This window comes from Vanessa cardui, chromosome 30 (assembly GCF_905220365.1).
Source record: "Vanessa cardui chromosome 30, ilVanCard2.1, whole genome shotgun sequence".
NCBI lineage: Eukaryota > Metazoa > Arthropoda > Insecta > Lepidoptera > Nymphalidae > Vanessa > Vanessa cardui.
The window spans coordinates 3,406,959-3,426,680 of NC_061152.1; the positions used below are offsets into that span (position 1 = coordinate 3,406,959).

The following is a 19,722-nucleotide window of genomic DNA, read 5'->3' on the forward strand; positions in this document are numbered from 1 at the left end:
AATGTACAGAGACTCATTCGACCACTGACAGACAAAAATATAATAAACAAAAAAATGTTAACAAAAAGAAAAACCGACTTCAAACAAAACACTAATTTAAAACAAATGAATATGCACTAAAAAGTAATAAAAATAATTGCATATTCAACATATTTTTAGAGTCCTCCTAAGTAAAATGAAATGAAATATATTAGACTACTTAAAAGTCGATTTACGATTATATAACGTAGTTATAGTTATTGTTATATTTGATCGTATTGACAAAACTGTATAATAAACTACCCACACATATAAAAAATATAAACTCATTTCACGTATTTAAAAAAAAGAACTTGCTAAGTATATTTTAGATAATAAATAATTAAAATTAAGACAATACTTTAAATTAGCACTTAATATAGAAAAATCTGTTAGTTAAGCGTTATATTTGAAACAACTACTCATTGTCATTAATTTCACAGCCGGTGTCAAATAAAAAATAAATATCAAAATCGTTTCACCCAATGAAAAGTTATGAGGTAACAAACATAATATACATAAAAATATAGACGAATTGATAACCTCCTCCTTTTTGAAGTCGGTTGAAAATACCAACGACCAGCTTCGTATGACGTATTCATTACTTCATATATTTATACAAAGTCAAGTCCACATTCGATTCTAACCACAAAAGGACAAACGCTATGTAAATATTTGACAGCTAATTATCGCGATGTCATTGCTGAGATGGCCCAGTGGTTAGAACGCGTGCATCTTAACCAATTATTGCGGGTTCACACCCAGGCAAGAACCACTATATATATGAGCTTAATTTGTGTTTATAATTCATCTCGTGCTCGGCGGTGAAGGAAAACATCGTGAGGAAACCTGCATGTGTCTAATTTCATCGAAATTCTGCCACATGTGTATTCCACCAACCCGTATTAGAATACGTTCCAAACCCTCTCTTTAATGGAAGAGGAGGCCTTATCCCAGCAGTGGGAAATTTACAGGCTGTTACTTTACTTACTTTTTCATTGGTCGAGAGCTTGATTAATCTGTGATACATTATCCACAGAGTATTTGAAACAATATGGCGCTTTGAACGTCGACTAATCAGAATTTTGTAAGTGAAATTAAAGTGGATATATGTAGTTAAGTGAGATAGTTACACCGCCGAGCACGAGATGAATTATAAACACAAATTAAGCACATATATATATAGTGGTGCCTGCCTGGGTTTGAACCCGCAATCATCCGTTAAGATGCACGCGCTCAAACCACTGGGCCATCTCAGCTCTTAGAACTAATTGACTCTTAGAAATGTTATGCTAAGACAAAGAAATGAAATAAGCAGAAAATTGTCAAAGATTAAGTCAAGGGATTTGTTTCTCGTTGAAGCAAAAATGTTGCCATTAAATTAAATTTAAGCTAATGTTTATGTGAAGTGAATACTATATCTGTATATATGCTAAAAACATTTCTTTTGTAATAACGAGTGCCGTTAAGCATAACAGCTTGGCGAGACCTAATTTTTTTGTAAAAACTTTTTTATAAATAAAAAAATAAAAGATGTAACTTCCAAGCGACACTGTTCTGTGTCCACGCTCACGACAGACCCACAGCTGGTACCACATCTTGCATACATATCGCTCGTTCAAGGTTGAACATCTTTCCGGGATCGTTAAACCACTTGTGATCGGCTTTTCGACAATTCAGGGAGTCCCAAAAGACTTTCTAACGCTGATCACGTAGGTACAGTGAGTTTTTATTTCATCGTATACTCAAGTGCATTTATAAATTGTAAAATTAGGTATAGCACGACACAGTACGACACAACTTAGATGTAGCATCGGCGAATTCAATAAAACCGATCACTGCCGATTCACACAACCAACAGAAACAGCTCCCTATCGCGCCACTCGACGCTATTCGTCGCTATAGATTCCCGCGTCAGTTCGACCCGAGACAGCGAGTGCGTGTAAAGCGACGCGTCGAATTGACGAATATATTAGGTCGTATGATATTACAAGTTATTACGTTTGTGTAAAGATCATATTCACATGAGAAATAGATACTGATAATTTGGGATAGCGTACTCAATTCGGATGTGATCGGTTTTACGAATTTTGCCGATGCGACATCTAAGCTGTGTCGAGTACGACATATATATATAGATATATGTATATTAATAGCGTAAGCCGATTTTTGTACCAGGGATTATTGGAAAAAAGATGGCCCAGTGGTTAGAACGCGTGCATCTTAACCGACGATTGCGGATTCACACCAAGCACCACTGAATATGCATGTGCTTAATTTGTGTTTATAATTCATCTCGTGCTCCAAACCTTTTTCCAAGGGAGAAGAGGCCTTAGCCCAGCAGTGGGAAATTTACAGGCTGTTGTTGATTATAGGACGATAGCTACACAGAGAATCCGTTATAGTCTCATTTTGACTTGCACTAACCGAACTCCAAAAATTAAAGAGGATTCTTAATAGCAATTTTCTATATGGTTACGATTCAACAAAGAATGAATTTTAGAGAGCGGAAAAAATTACTGGTCGGTCAGAGAGCGGTACTACGGCTGTATAAGAAAAAATAAAATGAAAAACGTAAACAAAATTAAAGTAAATTTGTCGATAAACTGTAATTCTAACTGAACTTACATAAAAATATTATCGCCAAATCTGCCGTTGTATCTACAATGCCGTTATCTACCCAAACTCAATTATGAGCTATGAGCATAAAACGCGGTAAAATTTTAAAATTATGTAACTAATAGGAAACCTGTATGTGACTACAACAGCCTGTAAATTCCCACTGCTGGGCTAAAGGCCTCCTCTCCCTTTGAGGAGAAGGTTTTGGAACATATTCCACCACGTTGTTCCAATTGGGTTGGTGGAATACACATGTGGCAGAATTTCTATGAAATTTGTCACATGCAGGTTTCCTCACGATGTTTTCCTTCACCACTAAGCACGAGATGAACTATAAAGACAAATTAAGCACATGAATCAGCGGTGCTTGCCTGAGTTTGAACCCGCAATCATCAATTAAGATGCACGCGTTCTAACCACTGGGCCATCTCGACTCGAGTATGTGACTATTTTAGACGAAATTCGGCCACATGGGCCACCAACCCGCATTGGAACAGCGTGGAATATGTTCCAAACCGTCTCCTCAAACGGGAGAAGAGGCGTTAGCCCAACAGTGGGACATTTAGAAGCTGTTGATGATGATGTGTTGTGCATGTGAACCTATGAAATATATATCATTAAATTAAACTTCACAATGAAGCGCTTTTGAATCTAAACTAAAAATTTTAACCTATAGACAGTGGCGTAAATAGGGCGGTGGCACCAGTGCCCATGCACAGGGCGTAGACTCTCGGGGGCGCAAGAATAGACAGACTGGGCAGGACTATTGTTTTTTTGTTTTACTCTAGTTAAGACTCCGCTGAGCCCCTAGTACTGGATTCCAATACAAACGTACTTACATGCTAGTATCATTAAAAACATACATCGCGCTCATTTTTTGGCAGCGCACGAGCGTATTTGTGTTTAATGTTTATCGTTAATGGGCAACGCATTTGCAGTAGTGAACCTGCGTTTAGGTTTTAGTGAGCGAGACAGTGAAATAGGCAAAGGGTCTGCTTAAATAGGGCAAAGTTAAAGAAGCTCGCACAGGGCGCAGAAAAGGCTATTTACGATACTGCCTATAGATGTAACGAGAAAAATGTTTTTATAGTTCATGCGTATTGAAATAACGATGAAAACAGCACAGCAGTCGAAACATATGAAATAAATAAAATTTTAACAAAAAGAAAAACCGACTTCAAACAAAACACTATTTTAAAACAAATAAAAATGCACCAAAAAGTAATCAAAATAATTACATATTTAACATATTGTTTAGAGTCCTCCTAGGTAAAATGAAATGAAATATATTAGACTACTTAAAAGTCGATTTACGATTATATAACGTAGTTATAGTTATTGTTATATTTGAAGCCGGTGTCATCAGCGGGCACGCGCCTCAACAATCAAAAGAAAGAAGCGATACGAGCCCCTTGATTGACCCAGTATACTATCGTATAAAAGGTAATTTGTAACAAACATATTACTTAAAGTATTCTCGTATTGTTTTTTATAGATATACTATAGGGTTTTCTTGACTGCCTGACACCTGACAACCAATACCTAAAACGCAGGCGAAACCGCGGGTAACAACTAGTTCTTACACAAACAAATGATATAACAATTGTGCGTTTATCAAAACACGTCCGATGACCCGAATTATGAGTTATGAAATACAAAACGCCTCTTGGCGCTGTTGGTTAACGAGAAAATTGATCTTATGTAACACTTGGACTCGTTAAGTAAGACATTTCGGATGTATGGTCATCCATAGCATCAAGCACAGTATCAATGGTAACTTAGACAGAATCGTTGATAATCATTGTAACTACAAAAGGCAAGGATGATTTTATCACTTGGTGGTAGGGCTTTGCCAGAGTCGGATTTAAAGGTCTGGAGGCCCCCGGGCCACAAAGTAGTGGGGGCCCTAGACAAACAGAAGCGTGAACAACCTAATAATTATATTATCATGAATTAATTATTTTTTTCATTTCAATCAGTAAGCTATGATTTAATTACTTTGTATCGGTAACTTTTAAAATATTTAGTAATAACATTATTATAATTTGCCTATATCTCGGTATTTGTTAACTCCCCACTCATGTGGAGTCCCCAGGCTTTGCGCAAGCCCGCCTGGGTAGGTACCACCCACTCATCAGATATTCTACCGCTAAACAACAGTACTCAGTATTGCTGTGTTCCGGTTTGAAGGGTGAGTGAGTAACTACAGGCATAATTGACATAACATCTTAGTTCCTTTATTTGGTGGCGCATTGGTGATGTAAGGAATAGTTAATATTTCTTGCAGCGTCATTGTATATGAGTGATGGTGACCACTTAACATCAGGTGGCCCGTATACTCGTCCGCAAACCTATAGCATAAAAAAAGCTTTCCAATGCTTAAAGAATTTTCAAAATCGGCACTAAAGTTTTTGAGTTTATTCATAACAAACAGACACATACGAAAATAAAAATTTCTTCTCCTCATAATAGTAGTGCAGATAAACAAATGTTACGTCATCGAAGGGTCGCGATGACTCAGTACTCATTATGTCAGAATGCGGGCCCGGTTTATTTTTTTCCTTCGGTCTCCTTCAATTATTTAGGGTACCCTTGGCACGCGATGAAAACTCTTTACTTTAAGTAACACAACATTCCTTGTATCTTAAATGTACAATTTGTGTGGTCATAGTATTCTTTGCATTGACGATGCAAAAATAACTCTGTATGTCTATTATGGCCGAATAACTATACCGAATTTGATGAGATTTTCCATGAAGGTAGCTTAAACTCCAAGGAAAGACGTACCACTATTTCTGACCTACCGTCGCGAGCGAAACAGCGGGCAAAAAGCATCATTAACATTACATAGTACAAAACAAAAATGCTTACCGCTGTCTGTAACTATGTATGCTTAGATCTTTGAAATTACGCAACGGATTTTGATTCACTTTTTTTTATTAAATAGAGTCATTCGAGAGGAAGGTGTTTGTATATAATACACGGACAATATAGTAAAGAAACACTGATATTTTCAGAAGTATCTAATGTGATGTCGTAAATAAACAAATGCTGTAGTATATTTAGAATCAGTATTGCACCCGTGCGAAGCCGGGGCGGGTCAATAGTTACAGTATATTTATATTATTGTAGGCTCTTTCGAGTACTTCTGAAGAACCGACTAGAGACTAGAAAGTCTGTCTCGCGATATAATTATATATATATCTCTTTTCCGACAATCATTTACTCTAATGGGTCTACGGCGAAACGAAACTCAGACAGACAGAATTACTTTCCCATTTTTAATATGTATTAGTATTGTTAAGAAATATTTTGTAGAATCTATAAAGAGACAACCTCCGTGGTTGAGTAGTGTATACCAATTTTCATGAGTTTGATTCCCGGCCGAGTCGATGTACCAAAAGTTAATTAAATTTCTACGTTGTCTTGGGTCTAGGTATTTGTGGTGCTGTCGTTACTTCTGATCTTCCATAACACAAGTGCATTACTTACATTGGGATCAGAGTAATGTATGTGATGTTGTCCGATATTATAATTTTGTGACATAAAAATTGTATATATGTATAACAAAAAAATGGCAGGAGAATCATTTTAACCGACTTCTAGGAAAAAGGAGGTTGTCAATTCGACATGTATGTATGTACATATGTATGTATGTAAGATTGTTAGAATTGATTTATATAAAGAATTGATATATTTGAGTATGATGGCCCATTTAGGCTTCCAAACACGTGTGTTAATTTCTTAAGTTTTATAGAAATGATCACTTTTAATCTAATTTAGACATACTAGGCACACTTCAACTTAGGGAACAGTGGAAGTTTCATTAAAATCGGTCAAGCAGTTTCACTGATACATTTTTAGTAGCTGTTTCTAATTTTAAGGTCGACTTAATTTTTTATAAATTATTTATTAAATATAACGAGTAAGCATTTTGATTTGATTTGAGATGATTCATTGATTTTCCATAACACAAGTGCTTTAGCTACTTACATTGGGATCAGAGTAATATATGTGATGTTGTCTCATATTATGTAGATGCATAGAACGAATACAAATTCCACAAATCTATATCAGCACACCTTCGTTTTTTGATATTCCATACTTTTTTGTATATGTATATCTGACCTTGGCTATACATTATGATGACACGTTTACACTACCCCAATGACAGAGATGACCTTGACCGGGTGACATCATTGGTCGACACTTAATAATCTGTGCAGTTGTTTTATCGCGATTGAAGTTTTGAATGGCAGTGAACTATTGAAGTGAAATTAGCTATATACTCTATTCCAACTACAATACCTGTTGACTTCCAAGCAGGATATATTAATTTAAATAATTGTATTTAACTAACATGACTGTATTTTGTAAATATTGAAAAAGAGTAACTACTGACTTTCTTGCTGGTTCATCTCTTTACTTTCCGAACCGGTGGTAGCTTCACTTAATTGTTAAATGACGATTCAAAAGTGCTTGTAAAAGCCTGCTTGAATAAAGTTTTTTTTTATTTTTGATTTTATAAGAGAATAGTCAAAATTTTACAGCAAATTGACGTCATAATTGGTCGAGAGCTTGTTTAATCTGTGATATTCACTACGAATTTGCGAAAAAATGCCGTTTTGAACCGGCGAAACTGTCATCGGAATTGGATGTGAAATTAAATTAAATTTACACATAATTCTGAAATAAAAGTAGCTTAAGTTACTCCTTATTACATCAGCTATCTGCCAGTGGAAGTCCCGTCAAACACGGTCCAGCCGTTCCAAAGATTAGCCAGAACAAACAGACAATGAGACAAAAATTGTAATTATGTCATTTTTGTATATGTACCGTGTATAGATACATATGCATTGAGTAAAAAAGGGCTATTTTTAATATTACAAACAGACACTCCAATTTTGTAGTGCATAACTATAAGAAAATTCCATGAAATATGTAAAACAAAGTTTATTTTAAATTTGGAATAGTAATCCATGCTGATAATATAAACATACGGAACCCAACCAAGACAACCTTTAAAAGTTAATTGCGCACGCGCCGGTCGGTCGGGCTTGCATGCCAGCGTTTTTTTCGACGGCCTTTAAGTTCGAAACGTGGAATTTGATTGAATTTATATTTTCGAATGTCATTTGTGATTATTTTTAAACTCGATTACGAAACAAATAATGAGAGTAATGCTCCATTACTAATAACTAACTTTAATAAAAGATAAGAGATTATATATATATAAAAATATATAATAGGTAGTACAGTAATAGATTGTAAATTTCGTAAAAAATCAAAATATACTTTATTCAAGAAGGCTTTTACAAGCACTTCTGAATCGTCATTTAACAATTAAGTGAAGCTACCACCGGTTCGGAAAGTACCTTGATTCTACCGAGAAAAACCAGCAAGAAACTCAGTAGTTACTCTTTTTCAACATATAAAAATACAGTCATTTTATTAGTTAAATACAATTATCAATATACATAAAACTGTTCCGTTACTGAGTGACTGACAGACAACGCACAGCCTTAACCACTGGACCTAGAGACTTGAAATTTGGCACACGTACGCCTTGAGTGTCCTAGAGGTGCACTAAGAAGGGATTTTTCAAAATTCCCACGGGATAAGGAATAAATGGGATTTATATTTTCGAACCAAAGTAGCTCTATCTCCGTAACTATGATTATTAGGGGTTTCAAATTTTAGCACGCAAGTAGGTTATAAAAACAACTAAAAACTATTTTTAGGATATTTCAGGATTCCCAAGGGATAAGGAATAAACGGGACTTGTTTAGTATGAGCATTGTACCTGTGCGAAGCTGGGGCGGATCGCTAGTATATGTATATAATATATCCTGCCTGAATAACGGAGCGTTTTTGAAGGCCCAAAATGTATCTCTTTAATAAAATGTAGCTTCATATGTAACGTTCTCGAAAACAATAATCCTAAGCATGTGACAGTTGTCCCTTTAAACGATTCCGATCACGTGACTCTTTACGTCACGGCGTACACACCCCACAGATACAACAAAATCATCTGAGTTAATAATTATTCACTATCGACGACATTTATGAGCAGTGATGAGCACAGATGGCCCAGTGGTTAGAACGCGTGCATCTTAACCGATGATTGCGGGTTCAAGCCCAGGCAAGCACCGCTGATTCATGTGCTTAATTTGTCTTTATAATTCATCTCGTGCTCGGCGGTGAAAGAAAACATTGTGAGGAAACCTGCATGTGACAAATTTCATAGAAATTCTGCCACATAATACCCACCCAATACACCCACCAACCCGCATTGGAACAGTGTGGTGGAATAAGTTTCAAACCTTCCCCTCAAAGATAGAGGAGGCCTTTAGCCCAGCAGTGGGAATTTACAGGCTGTTGTTGTTGTTTTGTTGTTGACGACATATATATTTAGATAGATATAGATTGATGCTTGCCTTTCACACTTAACCACTGCACCACCACGACACAACCTTACATAAGGCTGTATTAATATTACTATAATAATTACGATTATGCACGACACACGTTTCCAGTAAACCGAACCGGTTTTCAAGCAATTAATAATATACTAGCTATCCTTACCAGCATCACGCGGGTACAAACAGCATCATTACATAGTGTAAGACAAAGTCGCTTACCGCTGTCTGTCCCTATGTATGCTTAGATCTTTGAAACTACGCAACGAATTGTGATACGGTTTTTTTAATAGATAGAGTGATTCAAGAGGATGGTTTTTGTATATAATACACGGACAATATAGTAAAGAAACACTGATAATTTTAGAAGTTTGTTATTGATGTCGTAAATAAACATATTCTGTAGTTTATTTAGTATCAGTATTACACCCGTGCGAAGCCGAGACGGGTCGCTAAAAAGTCATATATACTACTTTTAGATTGAAATGAAACATATTATTTTTTTGTTTGTTTGGAAGTTGAAATTCTCGGTGTTTCTGAGATATAGTATGCACGACCTCCGTGGACGAGTGGTGTGTACACCGGTTCTCAGGGGTACACCAATCCGAGGTCCCGAGTTGATGTAGAAAAAGTTCATTAGTTTTCTATGTTGTCTTGGGTCTGGGTGTTTGTGCCGTCGTTACTTCTGATTTTTCACAACACAAGTGCTTCAGCTACTTACATTGGGATCAGAGTAATGTATGTGATGTTGTGTCATTTATTTATTTTTATATAAACCTTCCTCTTGAATCGTCTGTGTATTGATGAAAACCGCATCAAAATGTGTTGCGTAGTTTAAAAGATCCAAGCATACAGATGGACAGCCATATTGTTTTATACTATGTAGATAAAATCATTGCATAACTAATATATAATAACACAATCAAAGATTTAATTAGTGGTGAAGCTTAAGTACCCCACCACGCATACTACCATAGATATATGTATACTAGATCCGAGATGACCGCGTGGTTAGAACGCTTGCATCTTAACCGACGATTTCGGGTTCAAACCCAGACAAGCACCACTGAATATTCACGTGCATAATTTGTGCTTACAATTCATCTCGTGCTCGGCGGTGGAGGAAAACATCCCGAGGAAACCTGCATGTGTCTAATTTCATTGAAATTCAATGCCACATGTGTATTCCACCAACCCACATTGGAACAGCGTGGTAGAATACGTTCCAAATCTTCTACTCAAAGGGAGAATGTATTAGCCAAGCAGTGGGAAATCTACAGACTGTTTTTGTAGCATAAAACATATGAAAATCGGGAATATCAATTGAACCACCAATTGGAAGAATGGAATAAGTCCAAAAAATAGGAACGTAGATAATAAAAAAAAACTTCATAACTTTTTGCTTTCAACTTATAAACTTATAGGACATCAATGATTATTAAGAAAATATCAATCCTGATTTACTCACTGACGGGCTAACCGTAGGGCTAAATATTATACATTTAAGGCAGGTCGCCTTAAATGTATAATATTTAGCCCTACGTTTAAACTATGTAAGAGTGTATAAAAGTGAATATGTCGAAAAGTGGCGTTTATTCCCTTCTTCCAATTGGTGGTTCAATTAACGTTCAGACAAGTATAACGACTTTGCTTTTCCTATACACACTAAAAAAGAAAAGAAAAAAAATTGACATAGTTTTAAATATAATTAGTTATTGTAACATGACACTATGCAACGTAGGGTTCAACGACCTCGCCATTAGCAATCACTATTGCAGCTCTAATCTGTCATTCGTTGATTGTTTTTTTAAAACGATCTGATTGGTTAATATCAATCAACGAGCTGACAAAAAAGCGTGATGACGGGGAACACCCGGCTAGAACGAAGTCACTTTCGTTATATATTGTAGTAGATATGTAACACAATGAAATAGATTAACAACGTTTGTGATTAATTAAATGACACTGAAAAAACTGTTTTTAAAAAACTAGTGTAAATTGAAATAATAACAAAAAAATAACATATATAAAAAAACTAGTACCCGATCATTGTAGGTAAAAAAGTAGCCTATGTTTCCAAATTTCATAAAATTCGGTTCAGCGGTTTGATCGTGATAGAGCATCAGACAGACAGATAGCATAACTTTCACATTTATAATATTAATATAGATTATACCGACTAGAAAATTTGAAATAGCTAATGAACTAAAAAAATAACATAAAAATAATATAATGAAACTGACACTGTTCCCTAAGTTGAAGTGAGCCAAACTTAAATTAAAAATGTTCTCAATACGACTTACAAACATACATACAAACATAAACTTTAAAAATTAAGCACACGTGCTTGGAAACCTAAATCATCATTCTCAAACATTTCGAACTGATGAAGCGTCAATATCTCAGTGGTTACATACACCATGCGATGTAATAAGTCACAAGATCGAACCAGACCTCTTGGGCTAATGTTGTAGTCACTCCTAACACATGATAAGCTTAACAGGAGGAGTAACTAGAAATATTAGTAATTTCTCCATTAATTTGGGGCATTAGTAGTGTTCTTTAAAAAAAACAATTAAATACTCAATAAAATATTGCAAAGATCAACACTATACTTTAAAATCAATTACACAAATCCCAACACGTAATCACAATTTAATCATTTCAGATCAAAATCAAAGTGTAAAATGAGTGATCAGTTATAAACAAAAAAAAAGCAAAAACCAAAAATGTCTATCAAAAGCGACAGCATAAAATTAACACTACTAGTTCTAATCAATTTCGTCATAACGAACAATTGTGATGTCGACATAAGTGAAAATATCGACGAAGGCGTCAAAACAGTCGAACGTGTGTCGAGAGACGAAACCAGATTCGACTACGACGAATATCCGAACACAGACAAAGATTACGAAGCAAAACTACCAAATACAGAAGAATCGAGAGAATCCAAAGATAACGAATCAATTTCCAAAGAATATAACGAAAGAACAACTGATAATACGCCGACTACGTTGATAGAAGAACCGCAAGGAGACGGTGAAGTCAGAGAAGAATACGAGGCTGTTGATAATCAAGAAGAACACAACGATCAATTAAGAACAACCTATCAGGATGTCACTGAAACCGCTACCAGCTACACACCTGCCTCAGACAGCAACGTCTATAGGGAGACTCCTCTAGAAGATTTTAACAATTTAAAAGGATTCAACGCACAGGTACGTAGTAGAATCTATTTTAATGTTAAATTTGAAATCCATGATTAATCCGCCCAAAAGCCCAGTGGTTAGAACTCGTGCATCTTAACCGATGATTACGGGTTCACACCCAAGCACCACTGAATATTCAAGTACTTAATTTGTATTTATAATTCATCTCGTGCTCGGCTGTGAAAGAAAACATCGTGAGGAAACCTGCATGTGTCTAATTTCATCGAAATTCTGCCACATGTGTATTCCACCAATCTGCATTGGACCAGTGTAGTTGAATATGTTCCGAAGATTCTCCTCAAAAGGGAGAGGAGCCCTTAGCCCAGCAGTGGCAAATTTACAGGCTGTTGGTGTAAAAGGATTACTATTCTACTAGAGTCTATAGCTAAGCCAAACCTTTGTCAATTGGATAACAATAAATAAAAAACCTAATTTCCAGGTGGAGTCAACATCACAAGCGACCACGAGGTCTCTGGAGAGCGTCGAAGATACGTCTCCAGCTGATGAGGATTATGAAAACAGCGGCTCTAGGAACCCCAAAACTGAATGTATGCATACCTCTATACTACATATGTTACAGTAAGATTACAATCTATCTAGTCAGATTCAGATTTTGACGACCTCCATGGTCGAGTGGTGTGTACATCGGTTTTCATGGGTACGCTACTCTGCGATCCCGGGTTCGATTCCCGGCCGAGTCGATGTAGATTACCATTAGTTTTCTATGTTGTCTTGGGTCTGGGTGTTTGTGGTACCGTCGTTACTTCTGATTTCCATAACACAAGTGCTTTAGCTACTTACATTGGGATCAGAATAATGTATGTGATGTTGTCTCATATTTATTTATTTATTTATTTATTGTAAACTGTCGGAATATTGTGAACCGCGAAATGTGACTGCAATTTAACGCATTATGTTTCGCTATATTGTAATCTATCGATGGGACGAGATAGATTGTTATCTAACGATGTCTGTAATGTTACGATGACACATTGATATGTATATATTAAGAACTAGCGCGCACTGGTAGCTTTTGTCACGGTGTCTGTTTCGTCACCCTTGTCGTTGTCATGTACATGTATGGAGGTGAGCGCACTTTACGACGTGACATTTGTGTCTGCATCTGTACATATTCACGGACTCGACAAAAGTGACGAAACAGTCACCGTGACAAAAGTTACCAGTGCGCGCTAGTTGTAAAGCTTTTATTGTCACTACTTGCAGTAGTAGCGCTCGGCTTTGCTAACGTTTTCGCTGAAGATCGACATGTATTAGGTATCAAAAACGAGAGATACAAATACAGATTGTTATAAAAACCAATAAAGAGGGAAATAGAAGGAGAGGTTACCTTCTATTTCATACCCGGGGCAACCATATAAGCAAAAGCTTTAAGTTATATATATTGATATATAATTGCTAAAGAGCTTTGAGCTAGATGCCAGTAATTAACCCTTCTAATAACATATACCAACGATACCTTCCTACAACGTTTTATATTTTAAATGTTAAAAAAGAGTAACTACTGATTTTCTTGCCGTTTCTTCTCAGTAGAATCTACATTCCGAATCGGTGGTAGCTTCACTTAATTGTAAAATGACGATTCAAAAGTGCTTGTAAAAGCCCACTTGAATAAAGTTTATTTTGATTTTAATATATCAAATAGACGTAACGGCCTCGACACGACAGAGAAATGTTTTTCTTAGCCGCATAACTAGGGAGACGCATACGAGGCGCATTAGACCTCGTTCGTAGCTCACGCGTTCCTCGTATTATTTAGTGCATAAAATCTTAAGTGCAGATAATAAACACGTAGATCATTGCAAGCGAACAGAGATTACCTCATCTCCAAGGACTTTTCGTTGAAAGTAAGATCATAATTAATAAAAATTAGATTATCATAGATATGCTTTGGGCCACCTTGGGGTAAGTCACCTCCGCCCACAGATTGGTACAGCACCACTATTATTAACTAGCGGCTGAATCCGTCTTTGCACGGATGCAATATTATATAAAAATTATATGTTATAAGTATCATTTTTACTCATATAAAGTAAAGTAAATTGACAGCCTTTAAATTACCCACTGCTGTGCTAAGGCCTCCTCTCCCATTAAGGAGAGGGTTTGGAACATATTCCACCACGCTGTTCCAATGCGGGTTGGTGGAATGCACTTGTGGCAGAATTTCGATGAAATTAGACACATGCAAGTTACCTCGCGATGTTTTCCTTCACCGCCGAGAACGAGATGAATTATAAACACAAATTAATCAATAATCACATAAATATTATTACTTTCATCGATATTTAACTAACAATTCCTATTCCAGCTGACAAGCAACCAGTGGACAAGAGGTTGTACGAGAAGACACGTCCAGTACCAGCTCTGAGCAAGAGTTCGACTCTAAAATCCTGGCTAGAGGACTCCTGGTTACGACCTCCCGCTGGGATCCTGGTGCCGTTACGACCCTTGGCTCTGAATAGGGCCCTGGGGGTCTGGAATGATTTGGCAGCAGAGGGGTTGAACGTTACCGACATCGTCATCGTCGGTTACGATTCAAATGGTAATTATATGCTGTTGATATTGATTTAGGAAACGACTTGTTTTGAAATAAAACTAGTTATAACGGATTTGAATCGTGTATACAGATAGACGTGGTCTACCCGTATACACGAACGCTGTAAAGTGCTCGAAACGTCGGGATGTCAAAAACAATTACGCGATTCAAATCCGTTATAACTAGTTTTATTTCAATGTGTAATCGCGAAAATTTAAGACGACTCGTTTTGCTTACGAACCGTTTGATAATAGGGCTGTCTACGAGGCGTTATTCAGAAATTATTATTTGTTTGTTTAATTGATAAAAATTTAAACGACAATAGAGCTATTTTTTTCTATAATACGTTTGTCTTTCAAATGGATCGGATGGTAAGTTATCACCACAGTCCATAGACACCAGCGTTGAGGGAGATATAAAACATTATGGTACACTTCTGGTGATTGCTGTGGCTACCACACGCTCGCCACACTTAATAGATCAAAATTACTGAACGATAGTTAGGGTAAGTTTTTATAGTGTAATACGGTGGATTTCAAAATGGACCTGATGGTATATAATCACCACCGCCCATAGAGACCCGCATTGTGAATAATAATAAACACGGTGCTACACTTCTGGTGATGCCTTGAGTAGATACAGCTCCCCCCCCCCTCCATCATTTATTATACCGTTAAGTGCTCCTGTTTGAAGGGTGAGTGAGCCAATATTACTACAGGCACAAGGGTCATAATAACTAGGGATGATTAAAATCTCTCACGGCGAAAATATCTATGGACGGTGGTACCATCAAGTAACAAACATCGTCGTCCTAAAAGTTTCATAAGCAGATCCCATCATCACCAATGCACCACCGACTTTTTTCCCAAGTATTCATAGAACCTAGCGTTCTAGACCAGGCTCAATACGTACGATCTCTCATACAATAATAATTAATCAGTAATAAAAGGCAAAGCGTGAATTAAACGTTACGTGGCCAGTCATTACAATAATGATTTTTCATTGATGTAATCTTAAGAGACAATTTATTACAATGTACAGTCGGGGTAAGAAGAGGTTCGTCACCTTAAGATCTATTTTCGTGTGAGCGATAATCTGCTTCACCGATGGAAAATGACATATTGCATCGCAATGATTCGATGTTTAGATTCAAAAGGTACTAAGAGTTTGAGACTTGATAAAGGAATTCATTTGAAAACTGACGAAGGTTTTCTTACTCTGACTGTACATCATTACTAAGTCATATTAGCCGATAAAGGAAATATATTATCTACTAGCTGTGCCCGTGACCTCGTACGCGTTTGAATATAACAACAAAAAAAATACCGTAGCCTTAGTTACTCCATATTATATCAGATATCTGCCAGTGAAAGACCCGTCAAAATCGGTCCAAACGCTCCAGAGATTAGCCGGAACTAACACACAGACAGACACAAATTCTAAAAATTGTTATTTTGGTATATGTACCGTGTGAGTAAAAAAAAGGGCTATTTTAATATTACAAACAGACACTCCAATTTTATTATATGTATAGATTGTGCATTACAACAGGAAGAGTTGAGAAAAACATGCCTTAGATTTACATAATCTATGCGATATGATTACAAAAACATTTACACCACTAACAAACAAAAAATTAAACGTCAACAACAACAAACAGCCTATAAATTTCCCACAGCTGGGCTAAGGCCTCCTCTCCCTTTTAGGGGAAGGTTTGGAACATATTACACCACGCTGTTCCAATGCGGGTTGGTGGAATACACATGTGGCAAAGTGTCAATGAAATTAGACACATGCAGGTTTCCTCACGATGTTTTCCTACAACGAGCACGAGATGAATTATAAACAAAAATTAAGCACATGAATATTTAGTGGCGGCTGGGTTTGAACCAGCAATCATCGGTTAAGATGCACGCGTTCTAACCACCGGGCCATCTCGGCTCCATTATACGTCAGCAATACGTAATTTTTCGTAACGCGCCTTAAGATTGACCTCAAAAATGTGATCATAAACACGCCCCGCAGTTATAAAACACCAAAAACTTACTACACCATCAAACACCAATAGAGCAACGGTTTACGGGGCGGTTGGCGATATAAAGAGTCACTGGTTCGATCCTGATTGCATTGGCCTATTGTAGTATCTATTAGCACAAGGTTTAGTTGTTATAAGAGGGGCAATGATATTCTAATAAACAGATATGTTATATCCATACTAAACAAAAGAAAAAAGTGTGCCGCGCCGGGGACCGTTTATTTTACATTTCGTTACAAGTAAAAAGGATAGCTTGATAAAAACAATAAGTAAAAGGAATAACTAGATGTTTTAATTACGCAAAACTTATTACTATGTAATTATGATGTATTATAACGTATAACTACGTCAAACAACTAAAGGCAAACGTCACAATTAGGACGTTTTCTAGTCTTCACTTTTTGCGCGTTAATAACATATCTACTCTAATAAATGAAGGAATCTTGGAACACCCAGTTAAACTGAAGTTGCTTCCGCTATTTGTTCGTGAAGTCCGCAAATTCCGAGTTTTTTTCAAAAATTTCAAATATGTAGGTGTTATAGTGTCTGAGATTCTCTTTTATATATAAAAAATATATAGATATAAAATATTAAAAAAACAATAAATAACTTTAAATAAAATAAAAAATTAGAAAAAGGAGAGGGGTAGGTCGCCTGGGGACATAAAGTTTTATCCTCACGCGGCAATAACCGTATTGCCTGTTTATTACAAACCAATAAAACAAAACACTTACCAAAATCTCTTAAACTAGACGTCATAATATCATCGTCCTTACCTGAAAATGAAAAGAAAAACATATAATAATTGTAATAGATACATTAACTTTTACTTAGACCTTACTTATGAACTCAGCAAGTTGAGTTAAACACTTGACATCTCCTTTCAACATCACAGCTTTTACATATGAACAAAAAGGACAGCACGATTTGCTATCACCCCTTGACAGTTATAGCTTAAGAATATGGCGTTTTAAACGTCGACGAAACTGTTATCGGAATTCCGGAAGTAAAATCAAAGTTTATATAATATATTTCAGTGTAATAGTATCACTACATAGTATAAAACAAAGTCGCTTTCTCTGTCCCTATATCCCTATGTATGTTTTAATCTTTAAAGCTACGCAACGGATTTTGCGGTTTATTTTAATAGATCGAAATTCCGCCACATGTACATTCCACCAAGCCGCATTGGAACAGCGTGGTGGAATATGTTCCACCCCTCCCTAATAGAAGAGGAGGCCTTATCCCAGCAGTGGTATTACAGGCTGTTACTTACTACTAATTTATAAAGTTAATTTAAACGAACGTTCTTGAACGATTTTTTGCTCGAGAAATTTCAATAAAAACGTAAGCAAATCGTTTGCACACAATTGTATAGAACGTCGAATCGATCAGGTTAAATATTGCGAATGTAAGCTACTGGAGCGTTTAGTTACATAACCCAAGGTTAAGTTACAAACTTGGAAAGTTATAATGACACAGTCAAACGCGAGTCACAGGCGAGACCGTTAATTTGTTTTACGTTAAAAACACTCTGTGTCAGTGGCGGACAAATCTGCCGCTAGTAGGCTAGTAGGCTATTCAATTTCTGCCGCTGTACTGTTTTTTGCAACATTTATGATTTGTGTTCTATCGTCCTCATTACATCGGTTTTTTCTCGTTATTAGTATGATTATAAAGTAGGTGATATTTCTGTCAGTTACTAGGTTATTTTTCCAATCCGCTACGTAGTGACGAGTATACAGATTACGAACGTAATGTGCATACATATAATTATGAGTTTTTTTCTATTTCTGTAAGACAATAACAAATTTGGGCTAAATTTGCCGCCCCTCTAAATCTGCCGCCCTAGGCTTTAACCTACTAAGCCTATTGGTAAATCCGTCAATGCTCTGTATTCAAAATCAAAATAAACTTTATTCAAGCAGGCTTTTAATACTTTGAATCGTCATTTAACAATTAAGTGAAGCTACCTCCACAAAGTAGATTGTCGAATCCATTTTGATAAGGTTATTTCATTCTATTTTAGTGAAAAAATACAGATAAGTAATATACTTAAAACTAGCTACCTATTACTAAATATAAAACAGAATTTGTTTATTTACAAAAAACTTCCTCTCGAATCACTCTATCTATTAAAAAATACCGCATCAAAATCCCTTGCGTTGTTTTAAAGATAAGCTTAAAAGGACATAGGGACAGAGAAAGCAATTTTGTTTTATACTATGTAGTGATATATTAATTTTCAGTCAAGTGCATTGTTGTCATCATTATCATTACACAGTATAAAACAAAGTCGCTCTTACCGCTGTCTGTCCCTATGTATGCTTAGATCTTTCGAATTACCTAAAGAATTTTGATGGGCCCCTTCTCCCTTTGGGGAGAAGATTAAGGGCATAGTTTTTGTAGATATTGATATTCTAAAACATAATTTTGTTCTTTCGTCATTAATTTCCGCAGTAGGTAAATACCAAAACAAAAAATCAAAGCTGCGTCTGACTGGCTGTTCGCGATAAACTCCAAAACAACGGATTTTTATATGCCACCATGCCATGCCACATGTTGACATTAATAGATTAATTTATTAAGCTTTTTTTGTAAATCAGTTGAAAAGAAAGACATTTATACATACAAACGGGTCGGCAAAAGCAACAAAAAAACATAAACATATATTTTTTTAAATTTGTCCATCCGTGCGAAGTCGGGACTTACCGCTAGTATAAATACATATAAATTAAAAACATTTCTGTCCTTACATTAAACAATCAAGGTGAAGGATATGAAGAAAAAAAATACGTATTGAATAAAATTGGGTAAAAAAATACTATCTATAACGTAACAAGGAAACGGGCGGCAGACTTATTGAAA

At 36.1% G+C, this 19,722-nt stretch overlaps 2 protein-coding genes across 2 annotated transcripts in view; one reads left to right on the forward strand and one right to left on the reverse strand.

The window, feature by feature from the left end:
* LOC124542123 overlaps positions 1-19,722 on the reverse strand; it is a 102,792-nt gene that overhangs the window by 54,321 nt on the left and 28,749 nt on the right. The window lies entirely within an intron of this gene.
* The window catches only part of LOC124542213, a 34,180-nt gene continuing 26,188 nt past the window's right edge, over positions 11,731-19,722 (forward strand). Inside the window, exons 1-3 of the mRNA XM_047120158.1 lie at positions 11,731-12,274; positions 12,705-12,813; positions 14,592-14,825. Of these exons, the coding sequence (XP_046976114.1) occupies positions 11,786-12,274; positions 12,705-12,813; positions 14,592-14,825 (832 nt within the window). The 5' untranslated portion in view covers positions 11,731-11,785. The remainder of the gene's footprint in view (positions 12,275-12,704; positions 12,814-14,591; positions 14,826-19,722) is intronic.